Source organism: Gymnoscopelus microlampas (assembly GCF_963454915.1).
Source record: "Gymnoscopelus microlampas genome assembly, chromosome: 21".
Lineage (NCBI taxonomy): Eukaryota > Metazoa > Chordata > Actinopteri > Myctophiformes > Myctophidae > Gymnoscopelus > Gymnoscopelus microlampas.
Window position 1 is genome coordinate 26,950,437 of NC_139958.1, and position 23,143 is coordinate 26,973,579.

General features: G+C 43.0%; 1 protein-coding gene across 1 annotated transcript in view; it reads left to right on the top strand.

The window, feature by feature from the left end:
• Positions 1 to 23,143, top strand: part of LOC311037566 (RIMS-binding protein 2-like) — a gene marked incomplete at its 3' end in the record, with an annotated part of 39,633 nt that overhangs the window by 15,077 nt on the left and 1,413 nt on the right. The window contains exons 8-17 of the mRNA XM_084046780.1: positions 3,250 to 4,068; positions 7,239 to 7,390; positions 9,200 to 10,027; positions 10,729 to 10,887; positions 14,569 to 14,668; positions 17,628 to 17,797; positions 18,246 to 18,414; positions 18,784 to 18,884; positions 19,722 to 19,793; positions 20,768 to 20,938. Of these exons, the coding sequence (XP_083902906.1) occupies positions 3,250 to 4,068; positions 7,239 to 7,390; positions 9,200 to 10,027; positions 10,729 to 10,887; positions 14,569 to 14,668; positions 17,628 to 17,797; positions 18,246 to 18,414; positions 18,784 to 18,884; positions 19,722 to 19,793; positions 20,768 to 20,938 (2,741 nt within the window). The remainder of the gene's footprint in view (positions 1 to 3,249; positions 4,069 to 7,238; positions 7,391 to 9,199; positions 10,028 to 10,728; positions 10,888 to 14,568; positions 14,669 to 17,627; positions 17,798 to 18,245; positions 18,415 to 18,783; positions 18,885 to 19,721; positions 19,794 to 20,767; positions 20,939 to 23,143) is intronic.

Here is a 23,143-nt window from a genome sequence, read left to right on the forward strand (position 1 = left end):
GTCTGTCTGTGGGTTTTATATAATAAACTAGATTTTCAGGCCTTCAAATCTAGTCCTATATTGCGCTGATCATAGCAATGCTCACCGTGTTATGGCGCTTTGAAGTGTTAAACACTGCTGTAACACTGCTGTAGTGCCCCGCATGTGTGCAATTTAGTTTTTTTTTGGTGTAACTATTTTTATGGCAGACCCCTAAACAGTGTGCAGAACGTAGCAACGGTGCGCCTCACAAGTCCGGATGTTATGTTTGTGATGTCCACCGCTGGTCCACCCATCCTCTAGGCAATTTTGATATAGGATATTGAACCAATGAAAAGTATTGACAAGAGCTTGCCACTAAATAACTACACTGGATCAATTGGAACACAGGTGATTTCTTTAATTTTCTGAAAAGTAATGGTATTGGACTTGCAAGGCATCCAACTGACAGCGACGTTATATGATTACGCCCTATTAGACAGGGGTGTGCCCTGAACTGTTGTAAGGAATCTGCAACAGTCACATCAAGCCTGTATGACATTGTCTCATCTAATCTCACACAAGATGTAATAATGCGTAGCAACAGCAGCCTGTATGCTATGTCCTTCCGTTTGTCAACACTTACGGGGACATATTTTAAACTGGCACTCTCAGCATCTATGTCACCAAGGCAGATTCCTGTGTGGTTTTTGCACTGATTGTATTTTTTGATTAATCAAATAATCGAGAATCTGTTGTTGTTGTTTTTTCAACAAATCTAGGAAGGAAGTCTGATTAACTACTTAAGCCCTATTTTATACTTTGTCATACAATGGTGTCACACAAAAACAATACAAAATGTATATCAACAAGCTCACAAGTCGTGATGTTTTGAGCTTGTAGATCTGCTAATAATATTACCAACAAATGTTTTTCTTCACTCTCTCACTGCCAAGAACGACTTATGACGAGACATCGTCATAACGCCCTGGCTGCCAAGAACGACTTATGACAACGTTTTTCGTTCAGAACCCAAGATATCATGATCCGAACATTTGCTGCTCCATTCACTTCTTGGTTAACTTATTACTTAAATGCAGTAGCAAATATTATTTTCAACTGCATTTAAGATTTGATTATTATAAAACAAATATCGGTCACATTAGTTCTTTCGCTTAACTGACGCACCCCTACATATTAGCATTATGAAGGCTTCTCTATAAGACTCAATGCTTATCCTTATAGCTCATATACTCCCCAGCCAGCGCAGCCCAGCCCTTTGCAGTCATGTTCAGCTGCTGTGACTCACCGTCTGTGGGTGGTGACTGGTAAGATGGCCTTGCATCCTGGAGAAAGCCTTGTGTGTTACACCCCTGGGGAGGCAGGCTGATGGCTCAGACCAAGCTGTTGTCAAGATGGGGACCATGGTCCTTTTTAGTTCAATGGCTAATCCAACAAGCCTCTGCTTGGACAGCACCACTCACACACACACACACACACACACACACACACACACACACACACACACACACACACACACACACACACACACACACACACACACACACACATCCGTCATTTTACCGAAGACAGCGTCGAAGATATTGTCAGGAATGCAGGGAGAAAAACTAACATCTTCAGGGACTTTCACAGTCTCTCTGTGGTGTGGGCTGATGGCTGATTTAAGCAGTCAAACCTGGCCTGAATCCAAGCTAAATGGACTCTGAGCTGGGTGTGACTGGACACCTGTTGTGCAGTGCATCCATCTAATAAATGCACACAGGATACATCAGTCATCCCCACACAGAGAGGGAGAGCGAGAGAGAGAGAGAGAGAGAGAGAGTCAGAGAGAGCGAGAAAGAGACTCTGTCATGGCAGCAATTAGATCTGCTCTGTCTTGCCACTCTCTGCAATCAGCAGTGGTGGTGGACACTCAACTGCAAGCGAAAACCGGAGTACTTGCTTTTAAGAATACGTCAGTATTCAAAAGTACATTAAAATATGGAAGTATTCAAAAGTCCACTTGAAAAAGTACATATTCTTTTTAATATCAATTTATTGTTGTATTAAAATGTTGACATTTCCCCCCCAAAATCAAAGATCAAAGATGATAGTGAAAATAGCAGATCTATTCTCTATCTTATCTACAAGCTGAAGATTAGCTATTTTCACTATATTTGAAATAGGGTTTAAGTGTTTAATTCATAATGAACCTGATACCTAAAGTACAGATACCCAAATAATTTACTTAATAATTGACGATAATTGAGTCAATGTTGGCTTAACAAAACTGTGCAGTCTTTTCTCCTGGGACTATTTTCAGCTCGGCTTTCAAATTAGCCCATACTTTAGAATGCATTAAAATGCCATGATAACTTCACTTTCACAAAAGATTACAGCATAAAACAATTTAGTTGGCTTACCTATCTCAATCAGGTTTCAAGTCTCTGTATTTTCATACTGTGCAGAAATGAATGGAGAACATTGGCTTCCTTGAAGACCAAGCTAACCGTGGTATGCTAGTGTAATGGTCAGCAGTAATGTCAAGTATTCAGTGAGTCATAGTTAATAAGCTTCACATGTCACGCCGCCACCATGGTCCTTCGAGCATCAGAAACTGTGATTTAGTGTGACAGTGTGACAGAAAAGATCACTTCCTCTGCTTCATGTTTGTCTTCGTCATTACATAAACAAAGAATTTTCTTTTGCCTGTAGTGCAGTTAGATTACAAGATGAATCAATTAATGCTAATTTAGGACCACTAGTAGGACATACTACACTCACATTAATCCAGTAAGACATTGCAGGATATACATTCAGACAGGATACTAAACCAGACGGCAAACATATTAAAAACATTATTAATCATTCATCATGACATTTTAAAATGGGACATAAAACGAGCCGACAACGAGCAAACATTCTGACAAGACTAGCAATACAGTATGTTTCATTAACAGTCAAAAATATACCTTCTATGGATGGACGTCTAATGTGTTGTATATGAGAATAAATGGAATACATACCCCAGTAGTCTGATTTTGCTTATTTAGTTTTAGTGCTGGTTCTCTGTGTGTATCTATACAGGGTTATCTATCGCCTCTGAACTACTGTTACTTAGTGTTTATGTACATTTTAAAAAGAAAACGTCAAAAAGGATACAGTTTACAAGTTGCAATACAAACTGTACATGCAAAATAAAGGAATAATATTAAATCGGTTACCTAATTACACTCCATCCCTCTGCCCCCCACCCCCCTCTCTCTCTCTCTCTCTCTCTCTTTCATTCAGGGGAGTTACTGGATGGCCAGCGAGGGCTCGTCCCCTCCAACTTCGTGGAGTACGTCCAGGACAAGGAGAAAGCAGCCATTCAGGCAGGGGAGGGAGGGGAGGACCAGGGGCCGTTGGGCCATACCACCTTAGCTCTGATGGGAGTGGACGGTGGTTGCCTGCAGGACGGTCTTCTGGGCTCCGCCAACAGCCTGGGTCCCTGTAGCAATGGGACAGGGGGACCGCTGGACCCCGAGGACCTGGCCGAAGACGTCGTGCCTTTCCCCCGGAAGATTAACTTGATTAAGCAGCTGGCGCGCAGCGTCATCGTAGCCTGGGAGCCCCCGCTGGTGCCGCCGGGCTGGGGTAACGTCTCCAGCTACAACGTGCTGGTGGACGGCGAGCTGCGCGCCAGCGTGCAGTACGGCAGTCGGACCAAGAGTCTGCTGGAGAAGCTGGACCTGGACGGTTGCGTGCACCGCGTCTCCGCGCAGTGTGTCACCGACCGCGGCCTGTCCGACGAGCTGCGCTGCACCCTGCTGGTCGGAGCCAACGTGGTGGTCGCGCCGTGCGGGCTGCGCGTGGACGACATCCAGCGCGACACGGCGGAGCTCTCCTGGCTGCCGAGCAACAGTAACTATGGGCACACGGTGTTCCTGGACGGGGTGGAGTATGCCATGGTGAAACCGGGGAGGTACAGGCTGCGTTTCCACAACCTGAAGGCCATGACGGTGTACAAGGTGACGGTGGTGGCGCGGCCGCACCAGGTTCCGTGGCAACTGCCCCTGGAGCAGAGAGAGAAGAAAGAAACTGGGGTTGAGTTCTGTACTCAGGCTGCGGGTGAGCAAGTCAATTTTAATTTACTGTTTGTCTCGGAGATGCATATCCATTGTCTCGAGGGCACTTGTCGTTGCCGGGCAATAATTTGTTTATCACATACCCATAGCCTTATTTATTCACAAAGCACATACTGTAGCATTTATCGAGACTTAACTTGACATTACTGTCAATGAGGAGCTGCCCCAGTAAACGAAATGCTGGGATTCCCCAACAGTGTGGTGAGGGAATTGGATGAATTGGATAAAAACACAGACGGCCTCGACTTTACACACACATTCTGTGAACTGTCAAAGGTCTCTGTTTTCCACTCTGTGTTTTGGTTCCTTTGCGCCCAGATAAACTCCAGTGTCTCCTCAGCTGTGAATTCTACCAAACCATCAACAGTATGTTTGGTGGCCGAGTTTCATCCATGTGTGACATTGGCAGTTCCTCCAGCAGCGAGGTTACTCACGGTGACAGTTCACGTTCAGCGCGTGGTGGCACTTTAGCTTGCACTGATTGGTCAGCTGCTGTATTATCCCCAGGGAAGATACAGTATGGCAACTGACCAATCAACCTCTTCACCCCCAAGGGCAAATAAGTGCTGGGTATGTGATACAATATCATATTGTCGCTGTTGGGCAGACACCTTGTAACTTCATATTTCAAATTGTACGTTATTTATTTTTTGTAATTTAATGCCTACTTCATCGTACAAGAGTGTCGCACAAAATGTGCAAACATAGCCGATCTCCAAGCTCACAACGCGTCTCATCACCACGTGTTGTGAGCTCGTACATCTGCTATTTTCACTACTTTTGAACATTTTAGAAGTGTCTGTGGGTTTTTATGAATATTGAACCAATGAAAAGTACTAACAAGAGCTTGTGACTAAATAATAACTACTTTGGAAAACAGGTTATTTTTTCCATTTCCTGAAAAGTAAAGTTTTTTTTGACATACAAGGTTTCAACCCAGCAGTGACAATTTTAATGTTCTCTTCTAGTGTTGCAATAGTGTTTTTTGTCAGCAGATGTATAGTAAATACGGATGTAGCCAGTGTGAAAGTCTCTTTTACTACTTATTACTACTACTACTACTACTACTACTACTACTATTACTAACCCTGTTTATTATTTTACTCCGCTACTACTGTTGTAATCCCTGAGGAAATGGAGGATGCGGGGCTAAAATTCTATGTTCTTGTACTATGTTTATTAATACAGTATATTGTGTTTCTGTCTGTTGCAATGTAGCAACTTGGACATGACAAGGATTAGGTTACAATACGATGTTGTGGTATCTAATTACACTGGCATCTATGGAATTAGATAGAACACAGTGCCTTACCTTCCCATTGTTGTGTACTGTGTTTTGTCCAGGTCCAACACCATATTGCAGATATACAGAAGGTCAGAAAGAAACACCACAATGTATAGTGTCCATTTCACACTCACTTAAATCAACACAGGATTTTGCAGCACAGTCCTTGGCAGGGTTTCCCAAAAGCATTTTAGCACCTAACGTAGCTAGGCAGATATATTACCACATATTCAGAAAAAAACAGAGGACAAAACAAACAAGAGCTATTGGAAAGTATTTTCATATTTTAAATGTTCTGTCCTCTGTCCCCTCCTTGTACTTTTGTATGCTTCCTTTTCTTTCTTTTTCAGTTTTTTTGTATAGTTTTTTATAGCTGGTATAGTCTTGTATGTAGGACCTAATTATTTCATTAATTTAATTACTTGGAAAACACTCTAGTGCTTTATACTTTGGCTAAAGTTAATTGTCATTGTTGTTATTGGTGCTACAGTGTTTTTGGGAAATGGCTGTTGTCATGAGAATGACTGTCAGGGACTTTTATCTGGACTGGCGTCAGCAATTATCTACCAGATCTTGGCAAAATAGCATTTGAATAAGGTTCTGATGGTTGAAGAAAAAAATACTCCTTGAATTTAACGAGACAATTTGGTGAGACAGGCATGTTGCCACGTTTATTTACATCAAATATTTAAAATACTTAAAACCAATTTCAAATGCTTTGTTGCGAGTTCACTCACTCCACAGAGCACACACCTAATTAATCACATTAAGCACCATGAGCGCCATCAATCGGCTGTCATTTTGATGAGTCATTTCCTCAGCCTACAGCCTATAGCCAAGAATAACCGATGCTAAAGAATGTTAGACTTGCCTTCCCCACCTAATTCTGTTATATTTTTTGCCTAATTAAAGTTATTTGTCTTGTTTTTGTAAAGCATATTTGATTTGAGTATCTAGAAAAATACAATATAAATGTTACGTATTGTTATTGTTATTATTATTATTATTATTATTATTACTACTACTGCAAGTATTACTACTACTACTACTACTATCTACTATCAGCATAGACATGCTTTGTGTTCAGGAAGTGTTTGGGACATGGGGAATTGCACTGAGAGGCACTTTCACTCTCACAACTCAAGCTGATTGGATGTTGCATGTATGTATGTATGTATGTATGTGTGTGTACTGTGGCTGTGCACTGTGAATCCCATATCGGAAACATTGTTTCGGTATACTTACTGTATTGTATTTAAATTACATTGCAAAAACTATAGCTCAGCACCTGCTCATGAATGTTTCACTCCCCTAAAGTGTGTGTGTGTGCGTGTGTGTGTGTGTGTGTGTGTGTGTGTGCGTGCGCGTGCGTGCGTGCGTGCGTGCGCGCGCATGTGTGTGTGTTTCACTCCCCTAAATACTGTGTGTGTGTGCATGAATGTTTCACTCCCCTAAATACTGTGTGTGTGTGTGCGCGCGTGCGTGCACCTGTACACACCTGAGTGTATTAAGAGTGTTCCCCAATTTCCACTTCCTCCCTTATTGTGTATCTTATCGTCTGTAAAACAACCATCTGTGTCACACTCAGCAGATATCCTACATCACTGTTTCTCAGCGTCGGGTCCGGGGACCACCAGGGGGGTCCAAATGGACCCATAAGGGTCCATTTGTATACACTCAGAGTTGCACTGACACCGAAGATTTTACAGTGATAGATCGGGGCCTCAGAGATAAAAGAAATGGCATCAAACGGGGGTCCCGTGCCCCAGTGCATATCAAACTGGTGGTCCTTGAGATGAAAAAAGGGGTTGAGAATCATTGTCCTTCATGTTGTGTATTATTGACATTCCTGTCCCGCTGCCTGCCAGGCCCTCCCCAAGCTCCCCAAGAGGTGCAGGTCCTCTGCGGCCAAATTCCGGGGATCCTCCAGGTCCGATGGAAGCCCCCCCTCCTGTCCCCTACGGGCACGTCCAACGGGGCCAACGTCATTGGCTACGTGGTCTGCACCAAAGGGCAAAGGGTGAGTGAAGCGAGAGTTAACCCATTACGACCGGGAACGCATCTGTGTAGCCGCTTCAACCATTATTTTATACTTTGGCTTTTCAGAAATAGCAGATATACAAGCTCATAGCTTGTAGCTCTGCTATTTTAGAAAAATCATGAAAATGTGTGCAAATCTGAATATATATATATATATATATATATATATATATATATTTAAAGCGAACATTTTTTACTCAAATCTTTGCTTCTGGGGGTCCCTGGAACAACATATTTTGAGATGGGGGTCCACGTCCAAATACAAGAAAAAAAGTTTGGGAACCACGATGCTATTGTATATCTGCTATATCTGCACGATAGCAACATACGTTTTTTCAAAAAACTGTTAGGATTTAGAAGAGATTTGTAGAAGCAAAGATTTGAGTAAAAAATGGTGGCTTTAAAAGATAATATATATTCAAAGATTTGCAGAAATAGCAGATCTACAAGCTTGTAGATCTGCTATTTTTGAATAGCCAAATGAATCTAAAAATGACACACAGATGCGTCCCCAGTCTCAATGGGTTAAAGAAGTCGTGCCGTATAACATTCATTTTAGTGGTCTTTTTGGTGACACCTCTCGTTGCGCCGTTGTCAATACGGCTTTTGTCTATACGGAAGTACCACTCAGAAAGGAATGCTGTGAGCCATCCAACCTGCTGAACCTTTGGTTTAGCCATTTTCCCTATCTTTTTTTTATCAATGAACTTATTAAAATCATTTTTTTATTATTATTATTATCGATTAAATATTAGTTCAATTAACTGTTGAACCCCTTAAGACATTATTCCTATTTTGAGGGCAGATGAAGCTGTCTAGCTTAGGGTTAGTGATAGTGATGTGCATTTGCATTGGATGTTACATAATATAGAAAGACAGGAGATGCAGATCATAATGGGGATGTCATGATGCATGTGTTCTACAGCAGTAATTGTACATCATGCACCTGTCTATATGTCAGTGACTTGTTTTTCTCAGTCTGTTGAAAAATGGCAGAGGATGCACCATGAATTTAGTGGGATCAGTAAGATTCTGCCTTTGTGAACATGGCCTGACGTTGTGGTGTGTGCCTTCAACGGTAGCATATGGTACACTACACTGCCCCCTACCAACAAATTAATGTCAGTGCATGTTTCACAGTCAGATGTGACTCCCTTTATATTAGTGTACACATTACGCAACGATGTTAAATTCTTAGTATTTCTACATTGTGTTTTTTTTTCCACCGGGACGCGCCCCCCTCATCTAGACTGAGTGGCAAAACATTGAGCAGCATGGAGCATTAGAGTTCGGAAGCGCTCGTTGGAAATCACTCAACGGTCCTGTGTACCACCTGTTGTAATAGATTGCACATAATGACATAATGCAGGAGGCAGCAGGACGTTTTGCGTTATTGCAAACGAGCGCTTCCAAACTCTGACACTTTGAAAAATAATCTGCTGCACGGAATGTCTTGACAGAAAATAGCACATAACATGTCTATGTGTGTCACACATGTCTTTTATGAGAAAAAAAAAGTGCAGATAGAAAGAGAATAATTCAAGCTTTCCGAACAGCTGCCATGTTGGTGAGTTTAATGTCGTTTAATACAATGAGATAGGACTTTTTTGTTTTGATGAATGGGCTGTCAAGGCCATAAAGTAGTTTTTTGCCACTCAGTAGGCGTTCCCGCATAACTTCCGGGTACGATGATGTCACACGCTTAGCCTCTATAGCTACTTTTACTTAAGTAAAAAATCGGAGCACTTCATCCGCCACTGATTGGTACTGCTGTTGTGGTTTTGTCCAGATAGCAGAGGTGATGTACCCCATGGCGGACTACGTGACCGTGGAGCTGACAAGGATTCAGTGCCTGGAGGCCAGGGAGGTCATCGTCAGAACGCTGTCCGCACAGGGAGAATCGCAGGACTCCCCAGTCGCCGCCATTCCAAACAATCTCCTGGTGCCTCTCCCGTCGCTGCCCCAGCCCCAGCCCCTGCAGCACCCGCACACAGGCCCACCGCCTCACCCTCACCCTCAACCCCACCTCGCCCTCATGCCCCACCCCCACCCTCAGCCTCAGGCGCTCCCCCCGCCGCCCCAGGCGCACGGACAGCCGCTGGCGCTCCACGCTCCTCCTCCTCCTCCGCACGCTCAGCCGCAGGCCAGGCTCCCTCACCCGGGAGCCCCGCTGCCCCAGGTCGGACCGCCGCACCCCCAGCCTCAGCCCCTGCACCTCCAGCACCACCCGCCCCACCAGGGTCCCCGGCCCCAGCACCGGCTGCCCCTCTTGCCGCACCCCCACCCGCACCCTCACCCGCACCCTCACCCCGTACCTCAGAGACCAGTAAGTGCCAGAGACCTGAATGCCAAAGAGCAGGCCGCCGCCCACCACCACCACCACGGAGGAGGGGGAGGAGCCGCGCCGCCCGGATGGGACCCGCCGGCCCGCTCCCCGTCAGCCCCTCCCCCCGCCCCCATGCAAGGCCACACCCTGGAGGCGCCCCCTTCCGCCAACGCCCGCTCCCCCTCCCCCCAGAGGATCCTTCCCCAGCCCAGAGGGACGCTGATTCCGGACACGGTGGCCAAAGCCATCGCTCGAGAGGCGGCGCAAAGGGTGGCGGCGGAGGGTGGCAAGGTGAGACAAGTCAAATATTGTGCTTTTATGTATGTGTATATGTATTTTATGTGCTCTATTGTGTTCGCTGCATGTCATAGGAAGGGACCCCCAGGACCCACACTTACAAAAAATATTATTATGAATTACCCACGTGAGCCCTATTCAAGAAAAATAGTGATGTACAATGTACAAGCTCAGTATAAGCTTGTACATTGGTTTTTGTTTTTTTTTGGTCAGGGGGATTTTTCTAAATTTCAATATAGGTATGCATTGATAAGAAAATGTATTTTAAAAGCATGTACTTTTAGATACATGAGTATTTTTTTAAAGCAAGTGCTCCAGTACTTTAACTTGAGTGAACAATGTGACTGGGCTACATTCACTTGTATTTGAGTACTGTTTGACCAGGAGTATCTATACTTTGACTCAAGTACTGGGGGGGTAGAGTACTTTGTCCCCCACCGGTGAGACGGAGAGGGGAGACATGTCCAGGAAATTGCGTTCTTGAGAAGAAGTCTCTGCACTGTAGTGTTTCTATCGGTCACCCCATGGAGACATGGATATTTTTTTGTTTTAGTCGCATTCCTAAGCCAATAATTTGACGAACGGCAGCTGTTCCTGTAGGAGACACAAAAATATCCATGAATTCAAGTCTCCATGGGGTGACGAAAACCCTTTTTTGGGTGAACTACCCTTTAACTCTTTATGCGTGTTTTCAGGGGGGCAGGAGACAGGGCGGGTACGGAGAGCAAGGTCAATCATTCCACCAACAGCATCACTCAGACGAGGAAGAGGAGGATGATGACGGGTACGCTCGTAGCCGTAGAAGAGGGGCCTCGGTTGACGAGTTCCTCAGAGGCTCTGAACTGGGCAGGCCGGTAAGACGAACACGATAAACCCACTGAATCACTCCCTCCCCGAAAACCCCCTGTCCCACATCTGTCTTTGTGCAATGGTCCTTTTTGGGAATTGGCTTACACAACGGGCTAGAACTACAGTAGTAGCATTTTTTTTAGAAGCTGAGCCCTGTCCAAATCAGTAAAGGCGTGACTTTAGGATCTATGCAAATACAGCATAACCTTTTCTGTCTGTATGTTTGTGTGCGTGTGTGCGTGCGTGTGTGCGTGTGTGTGTGTGCGTGCGTGCGTGCGTACGTACACACACCCGTGTGTGTACTGTACGCGTGTATTTACCCATGTATGGATGCAACTTTGCATGCATGTGCATGCATATATGGGTGTATGTATGTGTATAATGGGTGTACATATATACATGATGATGCATTTTTGTGTCACGTCTATATCTGTCTGTCTGTCTGTCTGTCTGTCTGTCTGTCTGTCTGTATTGTGCATGCATTCTCTATCTGCCATCTGTATGGTGTGCACATGCACGTGTACGTACGTCCGTATACATCTGTTGTATGTGTATGAATGCTGGCCTTACACTTGCTGCCTTGCATACATGCCTGTGTGTGCATATAATGCATGCACGACGTGTACGTACGATGTGTGTTTTAATTTGTGTGTGCGCGTGTGTGCGTGTATGCATGTGATGTGGGGCCTCCATGCGCCACATGCATGCTGTGTGCTGAACTGGCTGGTGTGTCACAGCCTCACTATAGCCACAGTGAGGAGTATCACAGTGAAAGTAGCCGGGGGTCGGACCTGTCCGACATCATGGAGGAGGACGAGGAGGAACTGTACTCCGAGATGCAGCTGGAGGAGGGACGGCGACGCAACTCGCACAACGCCCTTAAGGTAGGGCGCCTCACCGTCTACCTTTACTGAACAATGTCAGGGTGGAAACCTCATGTGTCCACAACTGTTACTTTTCAGGAAATGAAAAAAAGAGCCAGTGTTGCCATGGAGCCGCTGCCTTTGTTTATTGTTTAGTCACAAGTTCTTGTTAAAGCATTTCATTGGTTCACTACTTGTGAGACCCATACACACACTTAACCACTTTCACGTTTATTTTCCAAATGTTTCCAGATTTATCCTAAAAAGTAACAGTTATGGACATACAAGGTTTCCGTGCGGTAGCTATGTACTACTTTAATGGCTTGTTATTAAGAGATTGGAAGCTACTTGCTTGCAAAACGTTAGTGCTACAAAAGCACATAACTCTATATTAGTCTATCTATATAGAGGGATGGTTCACCCCCAAAATGACTTTTTTTTCTATCGATTAGTCACCCCATGAAGACTTGAATTTGTGTATATCTTTTTGTTTTTGTCGCATTCCTAAGCCAATAATATCATGACCGGCAGTGGTTCCGGTAGGATACACAAACAGTCTGTAAGACTCTGAGGAAGGTCGAAAGACCGAAACGTCAGTCAACTATTACTTGCACTTGAAAAATAAAAGGCTTAAATTGTCCGTGTTGCTCCAGCGTTCATCCCTCCTACACAAAGAGTCTCCTTTTTATCTCCTACCGGAACCGCTGCCTACCGGTCTGCTGGTCATCAAATTGTTGGCTTAGGAATGCGACAAAAAATAAATAAATGGGGTGACTAATCGGCAGAAAAAACTATCCCTTTAAGGTAGGTGTGAGGTAGACGTGTGAGGTACACGGCCATAGATGGCATAAAGAACATACAGTACAGGTTCTATAGTGTATCATGTATCATGTGCGTGTTTTGAGCTCAGAGCTCTTCCTCGTAGCATAAAGGAGGAAGGCAACGCATTGCTTGCCGGCATGTTCTATGTAGCCATATGTATTTCACCTGCTCTGAAGGTATACAGTATGATGTGGTCATATTGAGTTATACTGTATTATATATTAGACACTTTTTGCAAATAAGGTGCTTAAAATCTCTTGTATCATACTCTAGGCCACATTGGAAGCCCATTTTTATGAAACAATGCATTAACCCTTCAATCCGGGAACGCATCTGTGTCATTTTAAGATTTCTTTGGCTATTTAAAAATAGCAGATATACAAGCTCATAGCCAAGGTAACCTGGCACCTGAGAAAAACACAGAGTGCTGCGCTATGAGCTTGTAGATCTGCAAAAAAAAATATCGTGAAAATGTGTGCAAATCTTTGAATATCTATGTTTTTTTAAAGCGAACATTTGTAACTCAAAACTTTTGCTTCTGGGGGGGTCCCTGGAACCAAATATTTTGAGATGGGGGGTCGGCGGCCAAACACAACATAATTTTGATTGAATGGGTTAAGCTACGGCTACACATGTTTAAATATTATGTTCGAAGCCTCAGGACAAAAGCACACTTTAGAGTGGCAGAACAGGGAACTGTAAAACAGCTGCTCAAACTTGTGTCTTTGTTAACTTTTTGGTTTTATGGGTCGTGGCTCTTGAACCGGTGCCGGTACTCATTGTCTAACAATTGTCTCAGAATCTGGGAATTTGAAACCACGCAATCTCTTAGTATTAGCTGCCAGTGGCTCAGGAGGTAGAGCGGCCTTCTTGGAATCCGAAGGTTCCAGGTTCGATCCCCCGGCTCCTCCTGGCTACGTGTCGAAGTGTCCTTGAGCAAGACACTGAACCCCTAACTGCTCCCGATGAGCCGGTTGGTGCCTTGCATGGTTTCCTCCGCCATTGGTGTGTGAATATGTGTGTGAGTGGGTGAATGTCAAATACATTGTAAAGCGCTTTGGAGAAAAGCGCTATATAAATGCAGTCCATTTACCATTAGTAAACTCTATTTTTAACCTTATAGCTAAACTTAATCATCTCTCTAACTTAATACATAAACACAACCATTTTAATACATAATCTTAAGCGATTGTAACGTAATGCCTAAAACAACTATATTAACCATATACCTAAATGTAACATAATGTCTAAAACAGCACTTTCTAACCATAGGCCTACAGCAAAATTTAAGAAAATGTAATGCTCAGCTCTGACTATTTTGTACAATGCATCGAAGGTATGTTGCAGGTTCAGGAGTCACTGCCCTTTTATTGTCCTATATCTCCTTTCTGTAAAGCAGCTTGGGTTACATTCTCTGTATGAAAGAAACTAATCAAATAAAGTGTATTTTTCTTGTTGTTTTCTTGTATATCATTGCATTGGTCTATTCCTGGAATGTTAAAAAAAATATTCTTGTGTGCTTGTGTGTGCACGTGCACATGTGTGTGTCTGTGTCTGTGTCTGGGTGTGTGCGTGTGCTTGTGTGTGTGTGTGTGTGTGTGTCTGTCTGTGTGTGCATGTGTGTGTGTGTGTGTGTGTGTGTGTGTATGTAGGTGTGTGTGCTTGCATGAGTGTATAGCTGTGTGAGTGTATATGCACATGTATGTTTATGGGCTCGTCTTCACATAATGTGTATGTGTTTGTGAGCGTTGTGTGTGCGAACATTTAGTTTGTGTGCGTGTGTGTGCGTGTGTGTGTGAGTGTGTGTGTCTGTGTGAGAGCGTGTGAGCGCGCGCGTGTGTGTGTGAGAGCGTGTGTGTGTGTGAGCGTGTGTGCGTGAGCGTGTGTGTGCGTGTGTGGTTGCGTGCGAGTGTGCACATGCAACTCATGTATGTATGTGTTTGTGTGCGAGTATGAGTGCATGCACATGCCTCTGTATTTGTGTGTGTGTGTGTGTTTCAGACCAACGCCGCTGGAGGTCGGATAGATCGAGAGACGGGGAGAAGAATCCAACATGGCGGTCCCCAGCCCCAGAGACGACCTCTCATGGTCCCCTCCATTGGTCAGTATGGTCATGAGCCGAGAGAAAGAAGGGGTTCCGAGGGTCATTTTTGGAAGCTGTTGTTGAGTGTTTCTTTGCTTTGATGTTCTCCATGCTCTAGCACAGTGGTTGACAAACTCTCTGTGCCAGCCCAAGGCACACCCAACGGGCACACGCGTATTCATAGCAAAAATAGTTGATCTACAAGCTCTCAACACATTGCAATGCGTTTTGAGCGTGTAGATCTTCTGTTTTAATGATTTTCTTTAAATATTTGTAATAATAATACATATATTTTTCTTTTTGCCTACAATGACATACCCAACCTAGGAACGCCATGTTGAAAATGGTCAAAATGTATATTTTTAGGGTGCAGAATTTGCCTCTGTATTGAGAAATGATGCTCACAAAGTGCTGCTATAGTAAATAGAATGAAAAATTCACAAACGTTTTGAATAGTTGTATATATTGCAACAATAATGTGTGGTTGTCACAAAATCCCAAGGAAGTCCTGTACTTGTCTCACGGCACACGCATTCCGTTTGGGAACCACTGCTCTAGCAGTCTGTTGCTCTGTTAAAACTGTCATAAGCTTCCCTTTGTCTTCAGATCCCCCTGTGTGTCTTTGAACCATGTTCATGCCCTTCACATTCCCTGAACACCAATAGAGCTTGCACAACAAACTAGTATAATTCAACAAGCTGACCCCTGTCTCTACTAGTCTACTAGGCGGCCGCAGGATATCATACACAGACAATCACACTGATGAAATCCCTATGAATAATTTTGCTGTAGTTGTTTTCAGTTCCTTGTCATGCTCCTTGTCAACTAGCATAGCATTACCAAAGCATGGCAGGCGCATTTGCTGCAATAGAAAGCTTTAGTTGGCGTTCCTGGGAGCGAATGGACCAGCTTTTGCGTTGTAATCCCGAACCCCCTCCCCTACCCTCTGTGATTGGTGTTTCCTGTAGAGATAACCACTGAGAGTAACAGTGAGGGGAACCTCTCCCCCATCTCCGAGGATGTTTACTATGGCAGAGTAGGTGGACAAAGGACGTGGTCATCCCGCAGGCACGCAGGCTGCTCAGGCGTCAGGTCTCCCTATGGTACGTGCTGCTGCCTGCGGCCTCTTTGCCCCCTTCACCACAGCACTGCCACCAAAATACCTCCCGAAACGAAAATAAACCGCTGCTTGAGTAGATGTGGACACTTGCCAGTTATTTAGCGCTGCAACTATCGATTATTTTCTTGGCGATTATCGATTACTTTTTTTCGATTAATCAAATAATCGAGAAGCATGTGAGGGAGGGAGGGGGGGGGGTTCATTTATTATATATTTGTATATATCAACGAATTGACGGAAAATACATTGAATTGATTTTAAATAAACTGATTAGTCTGATTAACCATTTTAACCCTATTTTATACTTGCACCACGCGATTCACCACGTTAACCACGTGAACTTGGAGGAGGAAAAAAACGATTTCAATGTTTCATTTAAAAAAAAACGATGATTCTATTAAAAATGTGATAGTTCAGCAAAGTGTTGCACCCCTAGTACTATTATGTTGATCCCAGTTGCACAGCATGACTCACTGCACTGCACTGAAATAGTGGCATCACTGGCCAAGATGGCCACCCCACTGTTGTGGATGATTGATTGATTGATTTATTGATTGATTGATCGATCGATCGCTCAGAGAATGCTTCCTACTGCACTGAACTCCAGATGCCTGCTTAAACCCCTTCCCTTTGTGATATAGTCACACAATTCCGCCATCTCTACACTGTTCTAGGGCAGACCACGCATGAAGGGGGACAAAAGTTGAAGGGCTTATTATACTGTATGTAGTGACTGCACTGTAACTGTTTTCTTCTTATGTGGTGTATCTTGCTGTATTTAATGCATAAATAGTGCCCGTTGTATTACAGACCGGGACCTGGCCGGGGAAATCCGTTATACAACTGATTGACGATTGTCATAGTTACAATATTCCTTGGCCACCTCATAAAGTTCCACACCTTGCCATTCAATTTCACTCTGGAAATACCACTGCATGTTTAGTCATAAGAAAAAGAAAGAAAAAAGTAGAAGCACACTACATACAAACAAAAACGTATTGCCTATGATAGACTTTCAAGCCCTAATTATCTGAAATTATGCAGCTTCTTGCACCCTAACAAAACAATATGTCTCCCTGAGTAACAGCACAAAAAAGGTTACAGTTTAAGCAAATCACTCTTTCCCCAAAATGATGCCTATTTGATATCAGCCATGCAGCAATGTTACACATCATGTTATATTTCCAAAACCATACTGTAGTAATTCGCAATAGTATCCACAGTTGCTTCATGGTCTTACTGTACATGCTTGTCTGTTACTGTGTGTGTCTGTTACATCACATGTCATCTCCACGTTTCACGTCGATATAATTCCATATTTTGCCCTTCATTTGTCTGCAGCACAACACTATCCTGGTGGAGCACTTGCTTATGAATGTACTGTATATTCAAATACAAAAGCATTACAAACAACTGTGTGTGCGTGCGCGCACGGTCGTGTTTGTATTGGTTTGTGAATTGTGTGTGCACTGAATGATGAAAAGGACCAGACTGACCATGAGATTGATGTTTGCATGCTGATAGAGACGGTTGTTGGATGATGTTAAATAATTAATTTGTCATATAATACTGCATGAGTTGGTGTATCTTGTAAACACTAAGATATTCCCTTTTGTTTATTATTTCATACTGCACAGAAGCATGTTTAACATGCCTCACAATGCACATGACACAAACTACTATGTCTTATGTAACTGTGAAATACATGCTACATTGCTTTGGTCAACAATTCCTTGTAGGGAAGAGCTCTGGAATCTGCTCCGCTACGTATGCACCTAGTTAATGGTTGATCTGTTTTGTGATGCAGGTTGATGGCATTTTGTTACCTTTTTTAAATGTTTGTTTTCGATGTTAAAGATGGCTACAGGGATCGGGATCGCCGCTCCCCTCCATACTACGACGAGTCAGAGACCGAGGAGTCCTTTCGAATCTTTGTGGCGCTCTTTGACTACGACCCTCTCTCCATGTCCCCCAACCCAGACGCAGCTGATGAGGAGCTGCCCTTCAAAGAGGGCCAAATTATTAGGGTGTGTTTTTGAAAAATATTGTGTGCGTTCATGATAATTCGCTTTTCCTCTCCAGCCATCTCTTCTTTTTTTATTCATGACCGGGATTTTTCTTGGTGCCGTGTGTGTTTGTCGGAAATGCTTAAGCTTGCACTGATTGCAATATATATATATTTACTCTTGAGACTGTCGTGTTGGTTTTTAGCGCACAGTGAAGTTCATGTGCCTTTTACTTAAAGGTAAAGTTGAACCTTGAGCTTTATAAATATTTAACCAATGAAAAGTGTTAACTTTGTTAACTTAATTGATAATTAAGAGATTGCACTAAATAACAACTACATTGGATCCATTGGAACACAGGATATCTTTTCTTCCATTTCCTGAAAAGTAACGGAACAGTTTTGAACAAGATTTCCAGTCGTCAGGGACGATATCAGTACTGTAATTCCACCGTTCCTATGTGTCCCAGGTGTATGGTGATAAAGACACAGATGGGTTCTACAGAGGAGAGGTCCGGGGCAGGATGGGGCTGATCCCGTGCAACATGGTGTCAGAGATCAGGGCTGAAGATGAAGAGACCATGGACCAACTCATCAAGCAGGGCTTCCTGCCGCTGAACACACCTGTGGACAGAATAGGTAACGCACACTTTAATTCAGTGTTACCCTTTGTTGCGTTTTGTTAGATAGATTTGTAAAGATATTCAGAAATTAACAAAAGAAAAGCAAAGAAATTAAAGAAAAGATTTTCCGGAAGAAAAAAAATAAGCACCAAGCCAGAACACAGGCGTTGTGTCAGTCTGTTTGTAAAGCCCTAAAGACCAAATTTACCTGTTGTATCTGGAGCTGAAAAGGTTTGGGAACCCCTGGTTTAATTCTCACGCACACAGTGGCACGCACACGCACCTAAACATCCTTGCTTTTAAATACTGGGGATTCTAATAACAGGTGTTCTGAGTACAACTGCTGCAGGATGCATGTTAAATTGTCTTTCCTTGTCCCTTCTAGAGCAGAACAGGCGAGGCCTCCGTCGGGACCAGGCCTCTCGGAGGATGGTTGCCCTGTACGACTACGACCCAAGGGAAAGCTCTCCTAATGTTGATGTTGAGGTACCATGTACTGTCTAGTACCATGTACTGTAGACTAGACACACACTCACACCCACTGGCAGATCTAATGATTGACTGCACATTAACCCTACTTACTGTACAATTATATTCTCTCACCTTGTATTTCTTCTTTTTTTTTACAGTACTATATTAATAATCGTGATTTCAGAGACTTGGGGCCATATGTATCGAGGGTGTGTGCATGCTTAAAAATGTGCACTGCTGGCCCGGACGGCTGGCGTAGCGGTCCGAGCACCTAGGCTCAATGTAGCCTGACAGCGCGTCGCGGGTTCGAATCACGATCCCGATGGCATTTGCTGCGTGTCACTCCCCATCTCTCTCTCCCCATTTCCCGTCAACCTACTGTCCTATCAATAAAGGCATTAAAAAAACACACACACAAAAATGTCCCTTTAGGAGCTCGCTACTGAACCGATGCAGAACAAGTATAAGTGTGTGCATCGATTTAGTATGGATGAGACATATGGCCCCTGAACTCATATTTTACCTTCATTTTCATTTACAACACGCTGAATGAAAGAAAAGGGAATACTCACTTATTCATTTCAGGCTTGAATGTATTGCCTGGTACACTTCCACACTCCTTTGTCTCAAATGTGGGTTTGATGAATATAGAGAGAACTTCCAATATGATCAAACAATCAACATTCAAACCAAAGGGAAGGATAAGTCCCTGTCAGCTCATTTATATTGACCTTAGTTGGCTTGTTGGCCTAATCCTTTCAGAGTTCTGGTGCTGTTCTGGGATAGGTTTTACCTCACAGATCATAAGGACATACTGTACATTCTCCCTCTGTTGCTGTCTGTCTTTCCTAGGCTGAATTGACATTCTGTGCTGGTGACATCATAGCTGTCTGTGGGGATATTGATGAAGATGGGTTCTATTATGTGAGTGCCACATCACGTTTTAGCATCTTAACCCATATAGACCGGGAACGCATATGTGTAATTTTAGACTTCTTTGGCTATTCAAAAATAGCAGATATACAAGCTTGTGAAAATTTGTGCAAATCTTTGAATATATATTTTTCGAAGCGAACATTTTGTTCCAGGGACCCCCAGAAGCAAAGATTTGAGTTGAAAATGTTCGCTTTAAAAATATATATATTCAAAGATTTGCACACATTTTCACGATTTCAAAACAATTGCAGATCTACAAGCTCATAGCTTGTACATCTGCTATTTTTGAATAGCCAAATAAATCTAAAATGACAGACATGCGTTCCCGGATTGAATGGGTTAAATATTCAGAGAGAAATGTTCTGGTCTTAACTTATTTTAACACATTGACTGCCATGGACGTAATATTACGCCATCTCAAACCCAACGCTTGACTGCCAATGACGTAATATTATGTTTTTTAGTGATTATGCTAGAGGGCGCTCGTCGCCAACCTATGAATGATGCCTTGACTTCGAGAGAAGGATAAGCCCGGAAAATGACGTCATCTAAAACATACAATGTGATCAGATTTATCAAAATACATTTATCTCGGATTTCCTTTCCGAGATTGCGTTTTTGGTGAAAACGGGCTATATTCAACTGCCGATAACTGGACGATAGCGGTTACATTGTATTTTTTTCCGGTGGAAAAAAGAGAGGCTCGTTTTTACACTGAGACATTGTTTGTTTACATCCGCGTAGATTTCTTTTCTTCTGTGGATCGTCAAAAAGACTCAGACAATAAGGTAAAACCGCTGTCAGTGGCCGATGAATTGATTAATGAATACCTGGCAATGAATGTGTTTAACAACAACAATCTACTCCCCTCCCCTGCCATCCACTCTCTTCCTCTCCTCCTGTCTTCCTCTCCTCCTCCCTTCTCACCACCCTTTTGTTTTTCTCCCACTCGTATCTCGCAGGGTGAGATCAACGGCCACCGCGGCCTGGTCCCCTCTAACTTCCTGGAAGAAGTGCCTGACGACGTGGAGGTGTATCTGACGGACACTCCATCCCACTATCCCCAGGACGAGCCCATCAATCGGCCGCCGCCCGCCGACTCCGCCGCCGCCATCGTCTCTGAGGGCAAACGGGTACAGCATCATCGCCGCTCTCAGCGCTAGGCCCCTCTGTCCATCCATCCTTCGTCCTCTCTTGATTTTCGTCTCTTGCTTCCTCCACTTGCCGTCTATGTGCTGTTCAGTGTGTGTGTTTGTCCATGTGGTGACAGTGGTGACTCTATTCAAACTAACCCCCCCCCCCTGCCCCCTCCCCTTTGGAAAAGGGGATAAGCCCCCCCCCCCCCCGTCTGTCTGTCTTAACACAACAAAGGAAGAAGCAAAGCCCTATATGGACACAGAGAACTGTATGTGTGATTATGCATGTAGTATTGCCAATGGGGTGGGGGGGGCGGTTAAGATTAGACAAAAGGCTAAAGTCATTCCTTAAGCCTAATTTATACTCCATTGTACGATGATGTCACGCGATGCATCACGTGGTTAGCTTGAAATGTTTTTTATTTTTCAACAAGCCATGTCATCGTGCGACAGTATATATAAATTAGGCTTTACACAAATAATTTGGTAATCTCTTTGCACTGACACACAAAATCTAATTATGGGTGCTGTGTATGAAAATAAGTGCTTTATGAACACATACCAATTGTTTCTCCACGACACTGAAAGAAAAGATTTGAATAAGAAAATAATCTCAAGTTTGATAGGAGAGAAAAAACATGCCTTTTTCAAAAGTAAACTTGATACATTTTATAATAACTTTCTTGGCCCAACTGCTGTATTTACTCAAAGAGGCTTTGTTTCTTTTTGTATACTGCGCACACATCAAAATATCTATTTTTCAGGCCTGTTGAAAGTGGTTATACATATGCCATGTTTGATCTAAGAAAGAAAAAGGAGCCGCTACACTGAGACATCCATACTGTATTGTTATAATGGAACAATAAAAGACAAAAATTGGATACAAAAAAAAATCCCTTTGCGCTCTGTGTTCATGTGTTGATGTTGTTGTTATTTTCATTTTTCATAGTGCTGTGGGTTTTACTGATGACGAAGATGCTGCCACATCTGGTTTCTTTTTTCCTCACCTGCTTGGCAAAACAAAACGTTGCTGTTGGGCAGAAACCTTGTATCTCCATATTTCATCATTTTTATGTTTTCTTTTCTTATGTCCTATACTTCATCGTATGACAGTGTCATGCAAACGTTGCAAAAATATCTACAAGCTCACAACAACTCATCGCAATGCTTTGTGAGCTTGTAGATTGGCTGTTTTTAGTTATGAAAGGAGAAGATTTGAACATTTTTGACATGCCCAAAATAGGGGCGCCAGGTTTAAAGTGGTTAAGTCTGTCTGTGTTTTTTTTTTTAAATATTGAACCAATGAAAAGTATTAACAAGAGCTTGTGACTTGTGTGGCTTCAATGGATCCATTGGAACATACAAGGACATACAAGGTTTCCGCCTGACACTAACCAAAAGGAAACAAAAGAAGATTGTTCATTTCACGCCATAACTGGCTCTGCCGTCTTGTAAGTCAGCAACTTGAGATACCAAACTGAAAATCCTAATAAGTATTTCAGGAATGCTTTGTTTGATGATGAGATCAGATCAGATCAGAGTCCGGTACGTTTTGCAATGTTTCATTGTTACCAAAATCTGCTATAAGTTAAGACTCGTTTTTATGTTTCAAGACCTGAAAAAGGTGTTTTACAGTCTTTATAGTTCAGATCACAAAATCACATTTCAGAATGCTATCTCTGAACTACAGTAATTCCTCTTCATGATTATAAAAAAAAACTAAAAACTAAAAAAACATACTGTTCCTGAAGTTTTGAAAATATACAGTATGTTTATGTATTCAGCCAATGCATTAGACAAGAGGCTTGGTATCTACAGTTGTGTCCCTGTGTGTTGTATATGTATATATGCTGTTGGTGAGCCTATCTGACTCTGTGGTGTACTAATGTGCTCGCTGTTTGATGTCCTTTCCTGTGTCTCTTCCTCGTAGATGAATGTGTATGTGAAAACATCTCATATGACACCTTGTGGCCAAAAGTCGCTCCTTCTTTCTTTCTTTCTTTCTTTCTTTCTTTCTTTCTTAATTTCTTTCTAGTACTGTAGGCTACCAACTACTATACATAAACTGGATTATTTATAAGAAGGCTATATATGATTTTATGTTCAGCTATTCCTATTGACCTCGACAATACTGTAGTTAATTGTTACTTGTAAAGTGAAAGCTTTGAATGTGTATTCAGTGATGGATTAATTGTAGTGATA